This window comes from Hemitrygon akajei, chromosome 12, assembly GCF_048418815.1.
Source record: "Hemitrygon akajei chromosome 12, sHemAka1.3, whole genome shotgun sequence".
Taxonomy (NCBI): Eukaryota; Metazoa; Chordata; class Chondrichthyes; order Myliobatiformes; family Dasyatidae; genus Hemitrygon; species Hemitrygon akajei.
Window position 1 is genome coordinate 115,442,793 of NC_133135.1, and position 18,996 is coordinate 115,461,788.

General features: G+C 46.8%; 1 protein-coding gene across 1 annotated transcript in view; it reads right to left on the reverse strand.

The window, feature by feature from the left end:
* Positions 1-18,996, reverse strand: part of znf296 (zinc finger protein 296) — a 94,824-nt gene that overhangs the window by 65,024 nt on the left and 10,804 nt on the right. Inside the window, exon 2 of the mRNA XM_073063890.1 lies at positions 11,740-12,006. Within this exon, the coding sequence (XP_072919991.1) occupies positions 11,740-12,006 (267 nt within the window). The remainder of the gene's footprint in view (positions 1-11,739; positions 12,007-18,996) is intronic.

Consider the following 18,996-nt stretch of genomic DNA (forward strand, 5'->3'; position numbering starts at 1 on the left):
ACGGAATTTACTGCCACAGAAGGCTGTGGAAGTCTGGTTATTGGGTTATTGGGTATATTAAAGCAGAGGTTGATAGTATCTTGATTAAGGCGTGAAAGATTGTGGTGAGAAGACAGGAGAATGGGGTTGAGAGGGATAATAAATCAGCCACAATGGAATAGCAGAGCAGACTTGATGGGCTGAATGGCCTAATTCTGCTCCTACAATTTATGATCTTATGGGTTAGTAAGTTGTGGGTATGCAATGTTGGCACAGAAACAGTGTTACCACTCCTCAACCATCAGGCTCTTGAAAGAAAGGGGATAACTTCACCAAGGTCATGCTCTGTTCTTGCTCTTATCATCAGGAAGGAGGTAGAGGAGCCTCAGGACACACACCACCAGGTTCAGGAACAGTTATTACCCCTCAACCATTGGGCTCTTGAACCAAAGGTGATAACCTCACTCAACTTCACTTGCCCCATCACTGAAATGTTCCTACGACCTATGGATTCACTGTCTGATATGGAGGGGCTACTGCACAGGACCGAAAGAAGCTGCAGAAGGTTGTAAAGTCAACTCCATCTTGGGTACTAGCCTACAAAGTACCCAGGACATCTTCAGGGAGCGGTGTCTCAGAAAGGCAGCGTCCATTATTAAGGACCTCCAGCATCCAAGGCATGCCCTTTTCTCACTGTTACCATCAGGTAGGAGGTACAGAAGCCTGAAGACACACACTCAGCGATTCACGAACAGCTTCTTCCCCTCTGCCGTCCGATTCCTAAATGGACATTGAAGCTTTCGACACTACTTCATTTTTATAAATATAAGGTAGTTCTGTTTTTGCACATTTTTAAAAATCTATTCGATACACATAATTGATTTACTTGTTTGTTTATTATTATTGTTTTATTTTATTTATTATTTTTTCTCTCTCTGCTAGATTATGTATCGCATGGAACTGCTGCTGCAAGTTAACAAATTTCACGTCACATGCCGGTGATAATAAACCTGATTCTGATTCTGAAGGATTCTTCATCTCATATTCTTGATATTTATTGCTTATTTATTTACTTAGTATTATTTCTGTTTTTCTGTATTTGTAGAATTTTTTGTTTTGCACACTGGTTGAATGCCCAAGTTGGTATGGTCTTTCATTGATTCCATTATGGATTTATTGAGTAAGCCCACAAGAAAATTAAGCTCAAGGATGTATATGGTGACATATATGTATTTTGATAATAAATTTACTTTAAACTTGTGGGCTGCCCTGGCATATCATCGGACTGTGTTGGCTGTCAATGCAAAGGATGCATTTCACTGTATGTTTCAACATATACTGTATGAGAACAAGCCTCTCTGACCCTAACTCTCCGACAGCTGATGATTTGTGAACTGCCCGCAGAGCAAAGACAGGGAATATTACGGAGCTCGTTAACACTCACATCAGCTGAGGGTCCTATCACTTAGGCTGGGGTAGAATATTAGAAAGATCCCCAGCCAAGTTTCTCTGCGTCCTGCTACAAAGTGAGGCTCTAGGCAAGGATTGGGTGTTCAGCTTCCTGTATACAGCATATCCAGTCCCTGTGCCTTGGCAGTGGTGGGGGGGGGGGGGGGTGGGTTATCAAGTGTACAATTTGTTGTTTTTCTCTTTCAGAAGCACTCGATAGCCTTGACTCAGGTGCAGCTTTCCAACCTGCAATGCTCTCAGGGTTTTAAGGGTAAGGACGTTACTCTTGCACCCCTCCCTTCTTCACCCCGAGGGAACTCCGACAAGATGATTTCAGAGGGAGTCCATCAAATGAATATTCAACAAATAATTATCCAGACTAATTAAAAAATGCAAATTTCTCCCCCCCCCCACCAACTAAAATCTTCATGCACTCCCCGAATGTTAATTTGAGCAAACAGAGGATCCCACAGGGATCTATCCCAGGATTCAGAGCAAGCAGGAATATTAATGAACAGACAATACTTTGGGGATTTGGAGACATATGTTAATATGCAAATTAACAAAAAGCTTGACTGAGAGCTTCAGTTTACACAGTGGAGTCGCTCTGGGCCTGTGCAGTGTGAGATTACATCTAGGCCGGTAACCAAGGGCAACCACCATGGCGTGTAACCCAAGACTGGCCGTGGGATGCCAAATCAAGATTTTCCACCCCTTCCCTTGTGCTTTAGGAACAGTGGGCTTGTTTTGCCAGGCAGGGAAGTGTTGATCCTAGGCAGGATATTTGGCAGTGGGCGCCATCATAACTCAGGAAATGGACCCTGTTCTTTAGAGTCCAACTTCATGCAAGGGGAGTCTTAGCGGACAGCATCTAACCACCGCTGTGTGGCTGAACCTAGCTGGTAGGGAGAGGGGAAACTGAACCCTTTGTCACCTCATTCATCAATTTAGCCTAGGCTAACATACACTCAGTGGCCACTTTGTTAGGTAAATGCAAATATCTAATCAGCCAATTATGTGGCAGCAACTCAATGCATCAAAGCAGGCAGACATGGTCAAGAGATTCAGTTGTTGTTCAGACCAAACATCAGAATGTGATCTAAGTGACTTTGATGGTGGAATGATTGTTGGTGCCAGATGGGATGGTTTGAGTATCTCAGAAACTGCTGATCTCCTGCGATTTTCATTCAAGCTGTCATGGAGGAGAACATCCATACTCCTTACAAACCGCAGTGGGAGAATAACCCTGGTTGTTGCTGGTGCTGTAAAGCATTGTGCTAACCAGTACACTACCTGCATTGGCCATCTCTAATTGTGACCACCTCCCCAAGATGAGAAGGTAGTTAAAAGTCCCCTCCATTTTGGTTCAGACGTCATCTATAGGCCACACCAGGTAAGGACAGCACCTCTCCCCTCTCTAAAAGATATCATGGGGATTTAACACCTTTTAAATTCTTATTTGCTGAACAGAGTTGCACCTAGGCATCCATGGTGGAATTTAAAACCAGAGCCTCTACCCTAGGCCTCAGCAGTGTAATGAGAGGGCCACTGCTCCCCACAGTCAGTAAGATTTTGAACCGAGTCAAGCTGTCCCTTAAATAAGGAAGTGGGTTGATAGGTCACAATGAATATCAATCAGAAAACTAAGGTAAGTCGTCACAAATCCTGTATTTAATAAACAGAACTGAATTTCTAAAGCTCCTTTCACATCCCTTTTGTGTCCCGCCCCGCTAAGGGTGCTCTAGAGCTGACACTGCAGATTGTAATGGGAAATTGGGGAGTTAATTTTGCACCTCGCAATATTCCACTGTCAGTAAGGGTGGACGTTACTGGCATTGAGGTGTTAGGTATATGTGAGCCTTAGGGCATGGAACAAACGGTGGTGCCACCCAACAACCCGCCTACTTAACCCTAGTCGAATCGCAGCACAGCTTACAGTGACTAATTAACCAAATGGAATGTCTTTGGACCGTGGGAGGAAACCGGATCACCTGGAGGAACGACAGTGTCTGTGTTTCATTTGAGAAGATTTAGCATGTCACCAAAAACATTCGAAAATTTCTACAGATGTACCGTGGAGAGCATTCTAACTCTTTGCATCACTGTCCAGTATGCTGGGCGGGGTCTACAGCACAGGATCGAAGTAAGCTACAGAGAGTTGTAAACTCAGTCAGCTCCAACATAGGCATTAGCCTCTCCAGCATCCAGGAGAAGCATCCAGCATTCAAGGAGTGGTACTTTAGAAAGGTGATGTCCATCGTTAACGACCCCTATCACACAGCTCATGCCTTGTTCACTTTGTTACCATCAGGAAGGATTACAGGAGCCTGAAGGCACACACTCAATGATTCAGGAAAAGCTCCTTCCCTCTGCCGCCCAATTTCCGAATGGACATTGAACCACCGAATACCACCTCATTACTTTTTTTTATTTCTATCTTTGTGCTACTTATTTAACTTTTTAAATATATTTAATTAATTTATCTATTTAATTATACTCACTGTAATTCACGGTTTTTTCTACATTATGTATTGCAACAAGTCAACAGATTTCATGACGTATGCCAGTAATATTAAACTTTACTCTGATTCTGTAGTCTTACAGCACCAGTGCCCTCCAATGCTGTCTGTAAATGAAGTTTGCACATTTGAATGTGGGTCACTCCCCCCGCCACAGGTGCTCTGGTTTCCTCCCACATCCCAAAGACATGCAGGTTAATTGTGCATCGCAAGTTTCCTCCTGCACCCGCACCGCCACCCCCAGTGTGTAAGTGAGGGGGAAGAGTCAGTTGATCAGAATCAGAATTAGGTTTAATATCACTGGCATATGTCGTGAAATGTGTTGTCTTTGCACCAGTTGTACAATGCAATTCATAATAATAGGAGAAATGTGAACTACAGTAAGTATGTATATATATATTAAATAGTTAAAGAAGTAGTGCAAAAGTAGAAATAAAAAGGTAGTGAGGTAGTTTTCATGGGTTCAATGTCCAATTAGGAATTCCTGAATCGTTGAGTGTGGGCTTTCAGGCTCCTGTACCTCCTTCCCATCAGTAACAATGAGAAGAGGACATGTCCTTGGTGAGGGGGCACTTAATGTTGGATACCACCTTTTTGGGGCATAGTTCCTTGAAGATGTCCTGGACGCTGAGCAGGCCATGATGGAGCTGAGTGAGTTTATAACTCTGTGCTGCTTCTTTTGATTCTTTGAAGTAGCCCCCCCCCCCTTACTAGCTGGCGATGGGAGGAATGTTTCGATAAGTTGTAGGGTCTGCATGAGGAGGGCGTGAACCCACTGAAGCCAAGGGCCTGTAACCACTCTGTAAAGGTTTAGAAGCACAGAGAACTCCTCACACCCTGCGGGCTTTTAATACCCCCACAGGAGGCACCCAATTACCCGACTAATACCCCTCATATAGAACAGTGCACTTTCCCTTGGTCCTCAAGTGGGTAAAACCAGCAGCTTCCTGAAAGCAAGGTGACACCACTGCCCACTGGCAGTCACCTTGAATGGGGGTTCCTGCATAGCAAGGGTCCAGTGTGAGGAGTCTTGTTTTCTCATCGGGAGAAGGAAGAGCATTCAGGCCTTGGTGTTTCACAAGAAGCACACAAACGCGTACAGTCCTGCCCTTCAGAGTCTTGGCACACACATACACACACGTCTCTCAGTGCCCGCCCTCGACTGAGGCTTCTTCGAGTAAACCTGTTCAGTTTTATCTCTCAGTCTGCCCTGGCCCAGCTCCAGGAGCCCTAAGGTTAAAGGCGTGTCGACCAAGGACTGGTTCGGACAGGTTTGACTCAGTGCAAAAAACCCACAAGGAAACCAGTGCCAATGTTCCTGGCAACGTCACTTCGAGAGACACCCCAGGGCCTTGACGCCTAGGAGGGGCCCTCAGAGAACAAACACCCACCTCACCTCCTGTCTCTCTCTCTCTCTCACATACACACACACACAGCCACGGGCCAACAGGGAATGAGAGCTTCGTTGGCCAATTCCAACACGTATTCTCTTATTCTTCCTTTCTAACCTCAAGCACTTCCCTCCCCAAAAACAACCACCATTGCCGGTGAGCCCAACAGCCTGTTACTATGGTGATCATTGGCCTTCTCCTGAGGAAGCAGTGATCAGCCCAACGAGGGTTAATGAGGCTGGCAGCTCAAGGGAAAAGCAGAAGTTTTCTTTCTGCAGATGTGCAATTTGAATATGCACTTCCTCCTTTAGGCTAAAGGGTTTTTTTCTCCTCTCTCTCTCTCTCTCCCTCTCTCTCACACACTCCGTTTTGTTTTTCTCGGTCCCAGAGCAACCATAGGCTACTGACCAGCCAACCGTGCAGAAGAACGGAGGGTGACGATGTCGTCAGGGGATTGAATCTCCTGGCAAGCTGAAGAGGATGGGGCAGCATCAGAAAGGGTGGAGATGGTGAGGGGTGGCGGGGGAGAGTTGGCCACGCACCCACCTAAAGGTGTGGGAGAGGTTGTGGGGGAAAGAGGAGGCTGGAAGTAGATACACAGAAAAGCCCCACAAGAAAAGGAGCCACAATACTAGACCTCGTGACAGCTAAGAAACCTGCATTTCTACGGTGCCTTCCATGTCCGTTTATTAGCAAGGGTGCTACAGCCAAAGAGGGAGCATGTTCTATGAATCTGGTGGATGGGCACAGGCAGATAGGGAGGGGCGAGGGGAGAGCTTGTCTCTGCCCCCCCCACTTCTCTCCAAGGAGGTAACCTCTTGCCTCACTCTCCCTTCTACCTCCATTAAATTGCTGTAAGATCGCTATTGTATAAAGGACAACCTACAGTAAAATATTTCAGTATTAGCCTCTCTCCCCATGTTGTCAACTGCCCTGAATTCTGAAATCCACCCCCCCCCGCAAATAAACCTCTAGACCTTTCTCTCCTCCATTTAAAGGGCTCCTTAAGAACCAACTCCATTGGCTGAGCCTTGGGTTGCCTGCACTACTATCTATCTCTTTCTGTGACCCATTTGCACTCCGATGAAGCTAGGAGCCAGACAGATGCACATTGTCAGTACGGAGGCTCCTCAGGACTCAGTATCGGATCATGAGAGGGAGGCAGGAGAGAATTCTATTCCGGTGGAATTAATGGTCCACTTGGGAAGGCAGCTGTGATGAAAATTGAGGCATGGGAGCGTTGGATGGGACCTCTTTCCCTGCATCCATTCTTCCCCCTTCCTCCGAACTACCTCATTGATTCTCAACTGCCCCAAATCTCACTTGTGGAGATTCTCCCCCTCCCCCCACGACATTCACTGGACAGGAGCTGGGCCAGGTGGGTGTGGAGACCATAATATTTTTGGCAAATTTTCCCACAGAACTGGTTTGCCATTGCCTTCTTCTGGGCAGCGTCTTTACAAGATGGGTCACCCCAGCCCTTATCGATACTCTTCAACTGCTGTCTGCCTGGTGTCAGTGGTCACATAACCAGGATTGTGATCTGCACCAGCTGCTCATACGACCATCCACTACCGGCTCCCATGGCTTCATGTGACTCCGATCGGGGGGGTTAACCAGGTGCTATTCCTTGCCCAAGGGTGACCTGCAGGCTAGCAGAGGAAAGGAGCCTTTGGTAGAGATGCATCCCCCTTTGGTGAAGACACACCAGCCTTTGGTGGAGAGGAATCTACAATTGGCAGAGAGGTATTTCCACCCCACCAACACAGAAGTATAGCGGGCCTTAAAAATGACAAGGTTAGTAGAGAAGGAATTTGGTTTGGGGGATGGGGGAGAGGGCAAGACCGAGATCGATACACCATTGGATATGACATGAACTCAGGGCCAAGGGGCCATTGGGGGAAAATGGCAGCAAGATACATTAACGAACAAGAGAAAATCTGCAGATGCTGGGAATCCGAGCAACACACACAATGCTGAAGGATCTTAGCAGGCCAGGCAGCAGCTACGGAAAAGAGTGCAGCTGACATTTTGGGCCGAGACCTTTCAGGGCTGAAATGTCGACACACTTTTTACCATAAATCCTGCCTGGCCTGTTGTGTTCCTCCAGAATTTTGTGTGTTCTGAGATACATTGGCTTCAATCCTTATTGAACAATAGAATTTGAGGGCTGAGTAGACTGTTCCTGCTTTGATTTATGATCTTAATGGGACCAGCAACACAAGCCATTCTCAAATAAATCCAGAAAAGGGCACAGTTCATAGACTCACGCTTATATTGCACAGAACAGGCCCTTCAGCCCATCAAAATTATGCCAACCACCAGGCACTCACATACACTAATTATATTTGCTTCATATTCATATTCCCTCCTTAACCAATTCCACTCCTCAACCACTCACTAGGAGCAATTAACCTACCAAAGCCACACACCATTGAAATGAGCGAGGAAACTGGAGCATTGCGGGCGGCGGGGGGAAGGGGTATACAGTGACAGGGAGAGGGTGAAAACTCCACACAGTGATAGGGAGATCACGCAATCTCACACATAGACAGCACCGGATCTCCACAGCTGTGGGGCAGTGGCTACACAAGCTGGGCTGACCCCCAAAGAATCATGAGACTAAACGGACATATGCAGACCCTTTGGCCCATCATTCCATTATGATATACATGTGGGAAGGGACAGGGAGAGGGGAATCATGGTTGGGAAAAGGGGAAGGGAGAGGCGAGGGAGCACAAAGCACCAGAGAGACATTCTATAATGATCAATAAACCAGTTGTTCGCAGTTGAATGATCTTGCCCGGTATCTCAGGGCTGGGCGTGTCTGCACTCGCGGCACCCCCCACACTCTCCGCCCCCAGCATCTGTCCCATCACTCTCCAACTGCACCATTCCCAACATCCTTTGCTTTTGTCAGATTTACGAACTTGCTCTCCGCTCCACATTGAGAAATACAGTACTCTGCAAAAGCCCTAGTTATATACTATACATGTGTCTTAGACTTTTGCACAATACTGCATTTCTTTATTTGGGAATACAACATGGTCATAGGCCTTCCTGGGCCAGTGAGGCCGTACCAGTTGAATAAACCTATGTAACCAATTAAACGACCTTTGGACTGTAGGAGGAAACTCAGGCACCCAAGAGGAAACCTCCGTCGTCACAGGGAGAACGTACAGTCAGCGGGAGGAACTGAACCCAGGTTACCGGTGCTGTAGTGGTGTTACCCTAACCACTGCACAAAGATGCCACCCTAACCTCTCAAAGGTCCCTGCCCCTAACCTTAAACCCATCATCTCCCCTCCATCTGTACCTGCACCCCTCCAACCCCAAGTCTGCTGGCTCCCATGGATTGAAATTATCACCATGGTCTCCAAAACCCTCTGCAGCATCACTATCTCATAACCTCCCGTGGCCCCACCAATCTCGGAAAGCTGGGATCATCCTAGAGCGTAAGACCATAAGGCATAGGAGCAGAATTAGGCCATCTGGCCATCAAGTCTGCTCCGCCACGCAATCATGGCTGATCCTTTTGTTTTTTCCCTCCTCAGCCCCACTCCCCGGTCTTCTCCCTGTCATCCCTAAAAGGACAATCGACATTAGGAGAGGGACGAAGGAGGGACGTCATGATCTCCAATCAGCCAATCATGAGGCAGCAACTCAAAGCAATAAAGCATGCCGACATGGTGAAGAAGTTCAGCTGTTGTTCAGACCAAGTGTCAAAATGGGGAAGAAATGTAACTGTGGTGACTTTGACTGTGAAGTGATTGTTGGTGCCTACAGGGTGGATTAAGCTTCTCAGAAACTGCTGATCTCCTGGGATTTTCACTCACACCAGTCTCTAGAGTTTACAGAGAATGGTGCGAGAAACAAAAAAACATCCAGCAAGCGTCAGTTCCGTGGGGGAAAGTGTTCTGTTAATGAGAACGTTCAGAGAGAATGGCCAGACCGGTTCAAGCTAACAGGAAGGTGACAGTAACTCAAATAATCACTCATTACAACAGTGGCATACAGAAGAGCATCTCCAGATGTACAACACGTCAGATCTTGAAATGGATGGGCTACAGCAGCAGAAGATCACGAACACACAGAAATGCACTCAGTGGCCACTTTATTAGGTACCTTTTGCATGTATTTACCCCCCCCCACCCCCATTACAAAAGGCATAACCTCTAAGAGGACCACAAACTTGTTGTGGGTTTAGGAGGCTTGATGACTCAATAACCCAGAGAGCTATGTTGGCTGGAGTTAGGGCCTTGTGCTTGAAAGGATCAACCATGCCAAACAGGTCAAAGGGTAGAGGCCAAACTGAGAGTGATCCACCAGTCCACCAGGAGCAGGGACTTCAATGCAGGACTAACAACCCTGACTGGTCAAACAAAAGCATTATGTGAACAGGAATGAAGAATTTTTCTAGATGTGAGTGCGACGGTATTCCTCAGTCTTCACCCGGGACTAGTATGACAGGAGTGAAAACCGAGAGGAAGCTACTGACACGATGAAGGAAGCCCTGAACACCCCCAGAGATGGAGGTCTTCACTGCTGGCAGTGTAATGGGCAGCAAGGAAGGACAAAGGTGTAAAACCCATAATTACAAATGGTGTTCATAAAGCCTTAATGGGTCAGTGGGGCAGTGGGTAAAGTGACTGCTGTAAATTGACCCTTGTGTGCGGGGGACAGGAGTGTTGATAGGTGAGGCATTTTGATAAGGGGAATCAAAAGGTCAATTTTTAACTAAATTTGGAGGGTCTGGGCATGTGTGGAGAACAAGTCAGCATCAGTGTAAATAAGTGCAGCAGAGGGCACGTGGAGGAGATTCACAAGGTATTGTTTTGTGTAATGATCTGATCTGCATGAACAGTATGCAAGACGAGCTTGTCACTATCTCCGTACATGTGACAATAATAAACCAATACTTCACTGACGATATTACGTCACTGCTTGAGCAGGGGTTCCCAACACGGACCCCTCGGTAAAAAGTGGGTAAGATTACGTGACATAAAAAAGGTTGGGAACCCCCGACTTAAAGGGAATTCCCAACTGTGGGTCAGTCCAAATTGCCAACTAACCTGTGAGACAGATACTAAATCACACTGCGGGAGCCAGTCTCCCCTCCATAGACTCTGTCTACACTTCTCACCGCCTCAGGAAAGCAGCCAGCATAATCACAGACCCCACTCAACCTGGATATTGTCTCTCCCCCCCCCCCCCCCGCCCACATCAAGCAGAAGATACAAAAGCCTGAAATACCGCCAGGCTTTAGAACAGCTTCTACCCCACTGTTACCGAGTCTTGGACAGAGCTCTTGTATAAGATTGACTCTTGGCCTCACAATCTACCTGGTAATGACCTTGCACCTTATTGCTTACTTGCTCTACACTTTCTCTGGAGCTGTTACACTTTATTCTGCATTCTGTTATTGTTTTACCTTGTTCTACCTCAATACACTGTGTACGGACTGTGTGGCTTCCGCCGGGTGCTCTGGTTTTCTACCACAGTCCAGACTTTCAAATTAGTCAGTGTTAGTAAGCTATGGGCATGACATGTTGGTGCTGGAAGCGTGACAACACTTGTGAGCTGTCCATGGCTTGTCCTTGGACTGTGCAAATGACGTATTTCACTGTATGTTTCAATATACATGCAACAGATAAAGCTAATCTGTAAGAAATTATACTCCATTGCAGAGGGATATGTTAGCAGAGGATGTGGGTCTAAAGTGAGGAGTAGAGGTCATAGAGTCACAGAAACAAGCCCATCTGGTCCATGCCAAATCACTTCAACTGCTTAATTCCATCAAACTGCATTTGGATCATATCCCTCCATACCCCTTCCCATCCATGTACCTATCCAAACTTCTCTTAAACATTGAAATCAAGCTTGCACACACCACTTGTGCTACAAACTCATTCCACACTCTCACCACTCTCTGAATGAAAAAGTTGCCCCTCATGTTCCCCTTAAAATTTTCATCTTTCACCCTTTAACTTATGGCCTCTGTCTGTAGTCCCACCCAAACTCAGTGGAAGGGCCTGCTTGCGTTTACCCTACCTATACCCCTCATAATCTTGTGTACCTCTATCACATCCCAGAGGTTTAGAGGGAATCTTTGGAAGAATATCTTTGTCCCAGGGTGGTTGGAACCAAAGGTGGGTGGGGGGGGGGGGGTGTAATGGGGACAGGGAGCCTCATAATATCTACCGCAGCCAATTAACCCACTGAACCTGCTCATTGCTGGAATACGGAAAGCCGACCGCTCACAGAGAGAGCATACAAACTCCACACAGACAGACGGCGCTGGCTGTCAGGATCGAACCGCGGTCACTGGTGCTGGGAGGCAGCAGCACTACCTGCCGCAGTCACGGGGCAAAAAGTGAAAAGAGTAGCCTCAGGATACTTGCCTCCAGTGGGGGCTCCTCCTCCCACGACGTCCGACATGCCCAGCGCCTGCACGTCTCCCCGTTGGGCCAGCGGGGAGTGCGGACCCCCGTGGGGGGCTCCCCGGAGACGGGCTGGCCAGGTACAATCACTCCTCTTGTGCTCGATGAAGTCGAGGATGTGGCAGAGCAGGAAACTTCGCCCACACTGGCCGCACGTCAGCAGGTCCGGGCTGGGGGCGGTGGCCGGCCGCAGCGGCTCCGGCAGCTCCTCCATCTTCTCGTCCTCACCTGTGAGGAAAGGTGGCACAGACCTGATCACTGGCTGCACTCCACTCTCATCCCCAGCCCCCTGTCCAAACCTCCTCCAGCCCCATTCCCTTCCTCCCCACTTACCTCAAGCACACCCCTATTCAACAACCCCTCTCCATGCCTTCTCTCCCGTCCCTTCAGCAACCCCCATTCTCCCCTTCTCCTGCCCCCTCTCCCCTCCCTGTACACATCCCCCTCCCTGCACCCTTCCCTCAATTCCCCACCCCTTCTTCTGCCTCCTCTCCCCATCACACAAGAGGGTAAGAAAATTGTACACAGCAAGATCCCCTGCACTGGGTGAGGTGGGTGGTGTGGTGCGTGGGACATATTTATGTCTCTGCTTTGACCTCTTAACCATCAGGCACGAGGATCAGAAGTCAGGGCCAAATGAGGCTCCTAGGGGTCTTTATCAAGCGGGGCTTGAAGCCCCACCTCTGGGTGCTCCGGTGGGAGCTCAACCCGCTTATGCCACATTGCTACGTCGAGAGCCAGATAACAATCAGCAAGTTATTGTCACACATGCTGAGATACGGTGAAAACGTTTGTCTTACGAGCCATCCGTAAAGATCAGTTCATCACGTCAGTAGAGGGAAAAGCAAGAACAGAATGAAGGATAAAGTGTTACATTTGCAGAGAAAGTGCGGTGCAGCTGGGCGGTAGGGTCCATGAGAAGGTAGATCATGAGGTCAAGAGTCACCTTATAGTCCCCTAACAGCATGGTAGAAGTCATCCTCGAGCCCGGTGGTGCGTGCTTTCAGCCATTTGTCTTCTGCCTGATGGTCGAGTGGAGATGCGTCTCTACCAGAGGGGGTGTGAGGCACTCCTTGCCTCCGCTAGCTGCAGGTCACCCTTGGGCAAGATGTAGCACCTGCTTAGCCCCCCAGTCATGGTGGTAGTGCGTCTCACAAGTCCTGATTATGCCACCACTGACACCAGGCAGACAATCTCTGAAGAGTATTGATAATGGCTGGGGTCACCTGTCTTGTGCCCAGAAAAGGCAATGGTAAACCACTTCTATAGAAAAATTTGCCAAGAACAATCATGGACTTGGAAAGACCATGATCGCCCACATCCTAACGATGGGAGAGAGGAGAGAATATCTGGGTTAGATGATGCTGGCTGCTTTACTGAGGCAGTGAGAAGTACAGACAGAACCCATGCTGAGGAGGGTGGCACCCATGTGTCCATAGCACGAGGGTTTTTTAGAACTGTGTTGTACCCAGGCAGGATCCTTTCCAGAAGGCATCGATACAAATTGGTGAAGGTCAGTGGGGTCATGACAAATCTCTGGGTTGGGAAGGGTCTTTGATGTGCAGACAGAGCCCATTGCCTATAACATTTGGTACCTGAGTCAACACTGTCAAGGATCCACCTTCTGCTCAGCCGTCCCTCAACCCTGTCCCCCGCCCACCTGTTCACTTCTATTCCTCTCACCTTCCTTGTGAGATCCATTCCCCTGCCTCGGCTCAGATTCAGGTCACAGAACAGTCCAATCGACCCAAGCTCAAAATGACCAGCACCCCTGAATCAAAGCAACCCCTTGGTCCAATCTCTACAAGACATTTGAAACTAATCAGTAAACTCCAAGACCTGGGCCTCAATACCCCTGTGTAATTAGACCCTGGATTTCCTCACTAGTTGACACCAGTCAATTCAGACTGGCAAAAACATCTCCACAATCTCCACGAGTATAGGAGCACCACGGAGATGTGTAGTTAGCCCTCTGCTCTATTCGCTTTACACCTAGGTCTGTGTGGCTACGTACAGCCATGTACAAGTTTGCTGATGACACCACTGTTGTGGGCTGTATCAAAGGTGGTGATGAATCAGCATACAGGAGGGAGATTGAAAACTTGGCTGAGTGGTGTAATAACAACAACCCTTCACTCAATGTCAATGAGACCAATTGTGGACTTCAGGAGAGAGAAACCAGAGATGCATGAGTCAGTCATCAAAGAGGATCGGAGGTGGAGAGGGTCAGTAACTTGAAATTCCAGGGTGTCACTCTCTCAGAGGACCTGTCTTGGACCCATCATATAAATGTAATTGTGAAGAAAGTAAGCCAGCACCTCTACTCCTCAGGAGTCTGTGGAGATTGGGTGTGTCATCGAAAACCTTGGCAAACTTCTATGGGTGTGTGGTGGAAAGTGTGCTGACCGGCTGAGTTACAGCCTGGTGTGGGAACACCAATGCCTTTGAGCAGAAAATCCTACAAAAGGTAGTGGATTTGGGCCCAGTACATCATGGGTAAAACCCTCCCAACCATTGAGCACGTCTACATGTAATGGTATTGTAGAAAAGCAGCATCCATCATGAAAGATCCTCACCACCCAGGCCAAGCTCCTTTCTCACTGCTGCAGGCAGAAGGTACAGGAGCCTCAGGACTCACAGCACCAGGTTCAGAAACAGTTCGTACCCCTCAAACGTCAGGCTCCTGAACAAAAGGGGATAGCTACACTCATTTAAGGACTCTGTTATATTGTTACTTCATGTTTGTTATTTATTTATATCTGCATTTGCAGTTTGTTTACAGTTCCTGCTCTATAGATTTGCTAAGTATGCCCGCAGGAAAAGAATCTCAGGGTTGTATGGGATGACGTGTATGAACTCTGATAATAAATTTTACTTTGAACTTTGACACCATTTTCCCAAAAAGGCTCTCAAAAAAATTGAAATCTGGATTCTAACAGAGCCAAATACTAAACACTCTGCCGTTAGATTTCTGAACGGTCCACAAACCCACGCCATTACCTCACTACTTTTTACTCTTTCTGCACTATTTGTTTATTAATCCGAGCAGCACAGTCACATATCAGTTAGCGTATCACTACTTATTGTGATATGGCATGGAGCAGGCCCTTTGTCCAGCCACACCACCCAGTAATCCTGCAATTTAATACTAGCCTAATCACAGGAGAATTTACAATGACCAATTAACCTACCAACTGGTACAGCTTCCCGCTGCTTTAACAGGGATAGAGTTCCTCTCCTCCTCACCTACCACCCCACGAGTCTTCGCATTCAACACATTATCCTCCGCAACTGCCAAATTCAACAGGATCCTAACATCAAACGCATTTTTACCTTCCCCCCACTGTCCAATTTCCACAAGGATTGCTCACTCTCTGCTTGCCCCGTCTATTCGTCCCTCCCATCTAATCTCTCTACTTGCAAGCGACCAAAATGCTATAGGTGCCCATTCACCTCTCCCCTTACAATCATTCAGGGCCCCAAACTGTCCTTCCAGATGAGGCAACACTTCAACTGCAAATCAATTCGGGACACCTACTGTATCCTGTACTCCCAATGCGGACTCATCTACACTGGAGAGACCCGATGCAGACTGGGGACCGCTTTGTTGAGCACCTCTGCTCCATCCACCAAGAGCAGAATTTCCCTGCGGCCAAGCATTTTAATGTTTATCTGCATTCCCATTCTAACATGTCAGTCCACAGCCTCCTCTTCTGCCAGGATGAGGCCACCCACAGCGCGAAGGAGCAACACCTTATATTCTGTCTGGGTGACCTTCAACCTGATGACATGAGTATCAATGTCTCCTTTTATTAAAACAATTTCCCTTCCCCTTCCCTCTTCTTCTATTCCCCACTCTGGCCACTTACCTCTTCCCCCAGTTCCATTCCTTCCCTTTCTCCAATGGTCCACTCTCCTCTCCTACCAGATTCCATCCTCCCCAACCCTGTACCTTTCCCACCCACCTGGTGCCATCCATCACATTCTAGCTATCAGCATTCCCCCCCCCCCCCCTTCCTTCTCAGTCCCGGTGAAGGGTCTCGGCCCAAAACATCAACTCTGCACTTTTCCACAGATGCCGGCTGACCTGCTGAATTCTGCAGCCTTCTGTGTATCGCTCTGGATTTACCGTCTCTGCAGAACCTCCCGTGTTCATGTCATGAAATTTGCTGTTTTGCAGCACCAGTACATTGCAATACGTAACTTTTTTAAGAAACTATAAATTACAGTAAGCAATATATATATATATAAAAATAGAGCAAAAATAGAGTGATAGAGTGAATAAAGAAAAAAAAATTAAAAATAGTGAGGTAGCGTTCATTGTCCATTCAGAAATCTGATAGTAGAGGGAAGTATCTGTTCCTAAAACACCGAGTCATAGATAATAAACTTGTTTCTGATTCTGACCCTGAAATCAGTGCCTGTATCTGTGTTCCATCTTCGAGCAGGGACCTTACTTTCCTATCCCAGCTCACCCCCACTCCCTCCATTACCCCTCCCAGTTTCCAGCTACATTGGTAGCCTTCATCAATCCCCTCCCCACAAAGGGCAATTAAACCTTTTCCCCAAAGATTTCCAGCACACCACCAAGTCTAGGGGGGCTCGAAAGGACACCAGAAACAATACACCTCACTAAAGTGGTACTCATGGAATGCTGGACGAGCTCAGCAGCTGTGTTCCCTCTCAGCACACGTTTTTCAACCAGCGCACAATAGTTTAGTTACCTAAAATAATGTAGTAATTAATAATTATACTTATTGAAAATAATATTTTAGCTAGCTGTTTCTGTTAACAGTTAGTTGGTTTTTCAAATACCACAATTCACGTCACCTCACCATCCCTATTCCGGTTTGTACAGCTGCATCATGGCGGCAGCCATCTTTGGCGAACAGTGTTCATATCGTAAAGTTTACAGAGATCTGTTTCAAATCCTGTAGATAGCTTACTAAGTTTTTATTGAAAAAATATTGATTCACTATGTCGAATTCAAAAGAAGTGACGGGCGTGAAGCGCAAAAGAACAGCAAATTTGTTTAAAGCTGAATGGCTTAACAAAATAGCAGAAACTGCTACACCAAAAGCTCATGAGGTCATGAACGTTCAGCTACGAGAAATATTTATGTGTGATTCGGAAACTGGAGTTATCTGTTTGTATTGTCGTGATGTGAAAGTTGCTGGAGAATTTGCTAGTGGAAAGAAGTGGGATGATATTTGGAAACTTGACTTTTTGAAGCGTCATTTGGCAAGTAAACCGCATTTGGACGGTGTACAAAAGCTCAGACAACAGAACCCGTCATTACCCGTTACAGGAGTGCTACGCATGTTACGGTTGAGTGCAGATAAGCGAGAGAGAAAACGATCAAACCCAGAGGAGATCGTTATCGAAAGATGAGGTACAAGAATGGTCAGCTTTTGGTTTCCCCGCAATTGCAGATTGTGACTTCACATTTGCCGATGAACAAGTTAATGCCTCATGTCTAAAATATCATGATTTTCTGGCTGAAAATACTGTAATAGTTCGACAGTTTAATGATTTCAAATTTTCCATGCAAGAAAAAACTAAAACCAAACTGATTTCAAGCTTTGCTCAAACAGTGGCTTTTGTACTTCAAAACGAACAGTTTTGCGACCTTGCACAGTTGATGGACGATGGAGGAACCTTTCTTGCATCTAGTGCAGACTGTGAGCGAGGTTTTAGCCTAATGAAACAACTCAAAAACAAGCTGAGAAACCGTTTAGGAGAATGTCATTTGGATATGTTAATGAGAATCAAAAGCTATCAACTGGATGGAAGTTTTATTAGTCTAGATAGAGTTTACAAAGAATGGGTAAATGCCAAAGACAGGAGAGAGAAAAAATAACTCAGTGACTTAAATATGTATGTTAATTTGTTGTTATTCTGTGCAGTTTTATGTCAAACATTTTGTAAACCTACATAAACTGTGCCATGTGTGCACTCAGTGCACACATACTTTTGTCACAGGAAAAAAATTTGCACAACATAAGATTTCTACGCAGACTGACTACTAAACATTAGAGGCAACATTGCTCAGCAGGTCAGGCAGCATCTCTAGAAATAAATAGATACAGGTCGACCTTCTATAATCCAGCACCATTGGGACCTGCAGAGTGCCGGATTAGTGAGAATGCCGAATTACAGAAGGATCACATTAAGCAATAGCTAACCACATCATCATACCTTTAAAATATCACGTACATCAGTACAAGTTAGATAATAATGAAACAGAAATAGTAAATGAGTAGCAAGTGAAATTTTAATAAAGCAATATACTGTACAGGCACAGATAAAATAAAGGGTACAGGTAAATGTACAGGAGTTAACTTATACAGAACAGTTGAGCACTTCTGCTTCTAAAGTGAGACGTTTAATATACCTTCAGGCAAAGTTACATGTCTGCAAGTGTGGGGCTGTCAGGATCATCAACATCTTCACCTTGAAAAATGAGTGAAGCATCAGGAACTGGTGCTGAAACTGGCACAAAAGCTTCTTCAAAAACTGTTGATGTTGATGGCAGCACATCTGGGTGAGCAGAAGCAGAAGTTGGAGAAAGGAGGTCTTCTATTTCCCACATTTCACGCAACCATCAGGAGGCCGGGGATTCGGTGCTGGGCTTTTCCCTCTTCACTCGCAGCTACTGAGGGAATCCTTGTTAGTTTCTTTTCCTCCGCTTAGTAATATGCTTAAATTCAGCAGGTCGCCATGTATGATCTGAGGTCGTAGGCGGAAGAGAACGGAGCACCCACCAGGTGATGCCTTAGGGTAGTGCGTGACTGCCGGCAGGCGGGCAAGAAAGCGGACCGGCCCAGCGCGCGCCAGCTCCCCCACCGCTGGCAGGTGAGACGGGTGAGTGCCGGGCGGCCATGCCTCACGCAAATGATATTAATAAATGCAGGAAAACAAGCAGGAATCGCTTGTCTGTGCCTACAAGAGCGCGCCAACATGTGAACAGATCTAGCACAACCAAAACAATGCGCAGAAAATTGGCACGGTGGCCTGAGTAATTTGAAATTGCAGTTGCGCGAAAAATTTGAAATCAGTGCCTGATTATCAAAGGAACCGGATTACAGGTAGTCAGATTAGTGAAGGTCGACTATAGTTGATGTTTCGGGCCAAGACTCTTCTTCAGGACTGGAAAGGTAGGAGGAAGATGCCAGAATAAAAAGGTGTGGGGGGTGGGGAAGGAGACTAGCTGGAAGG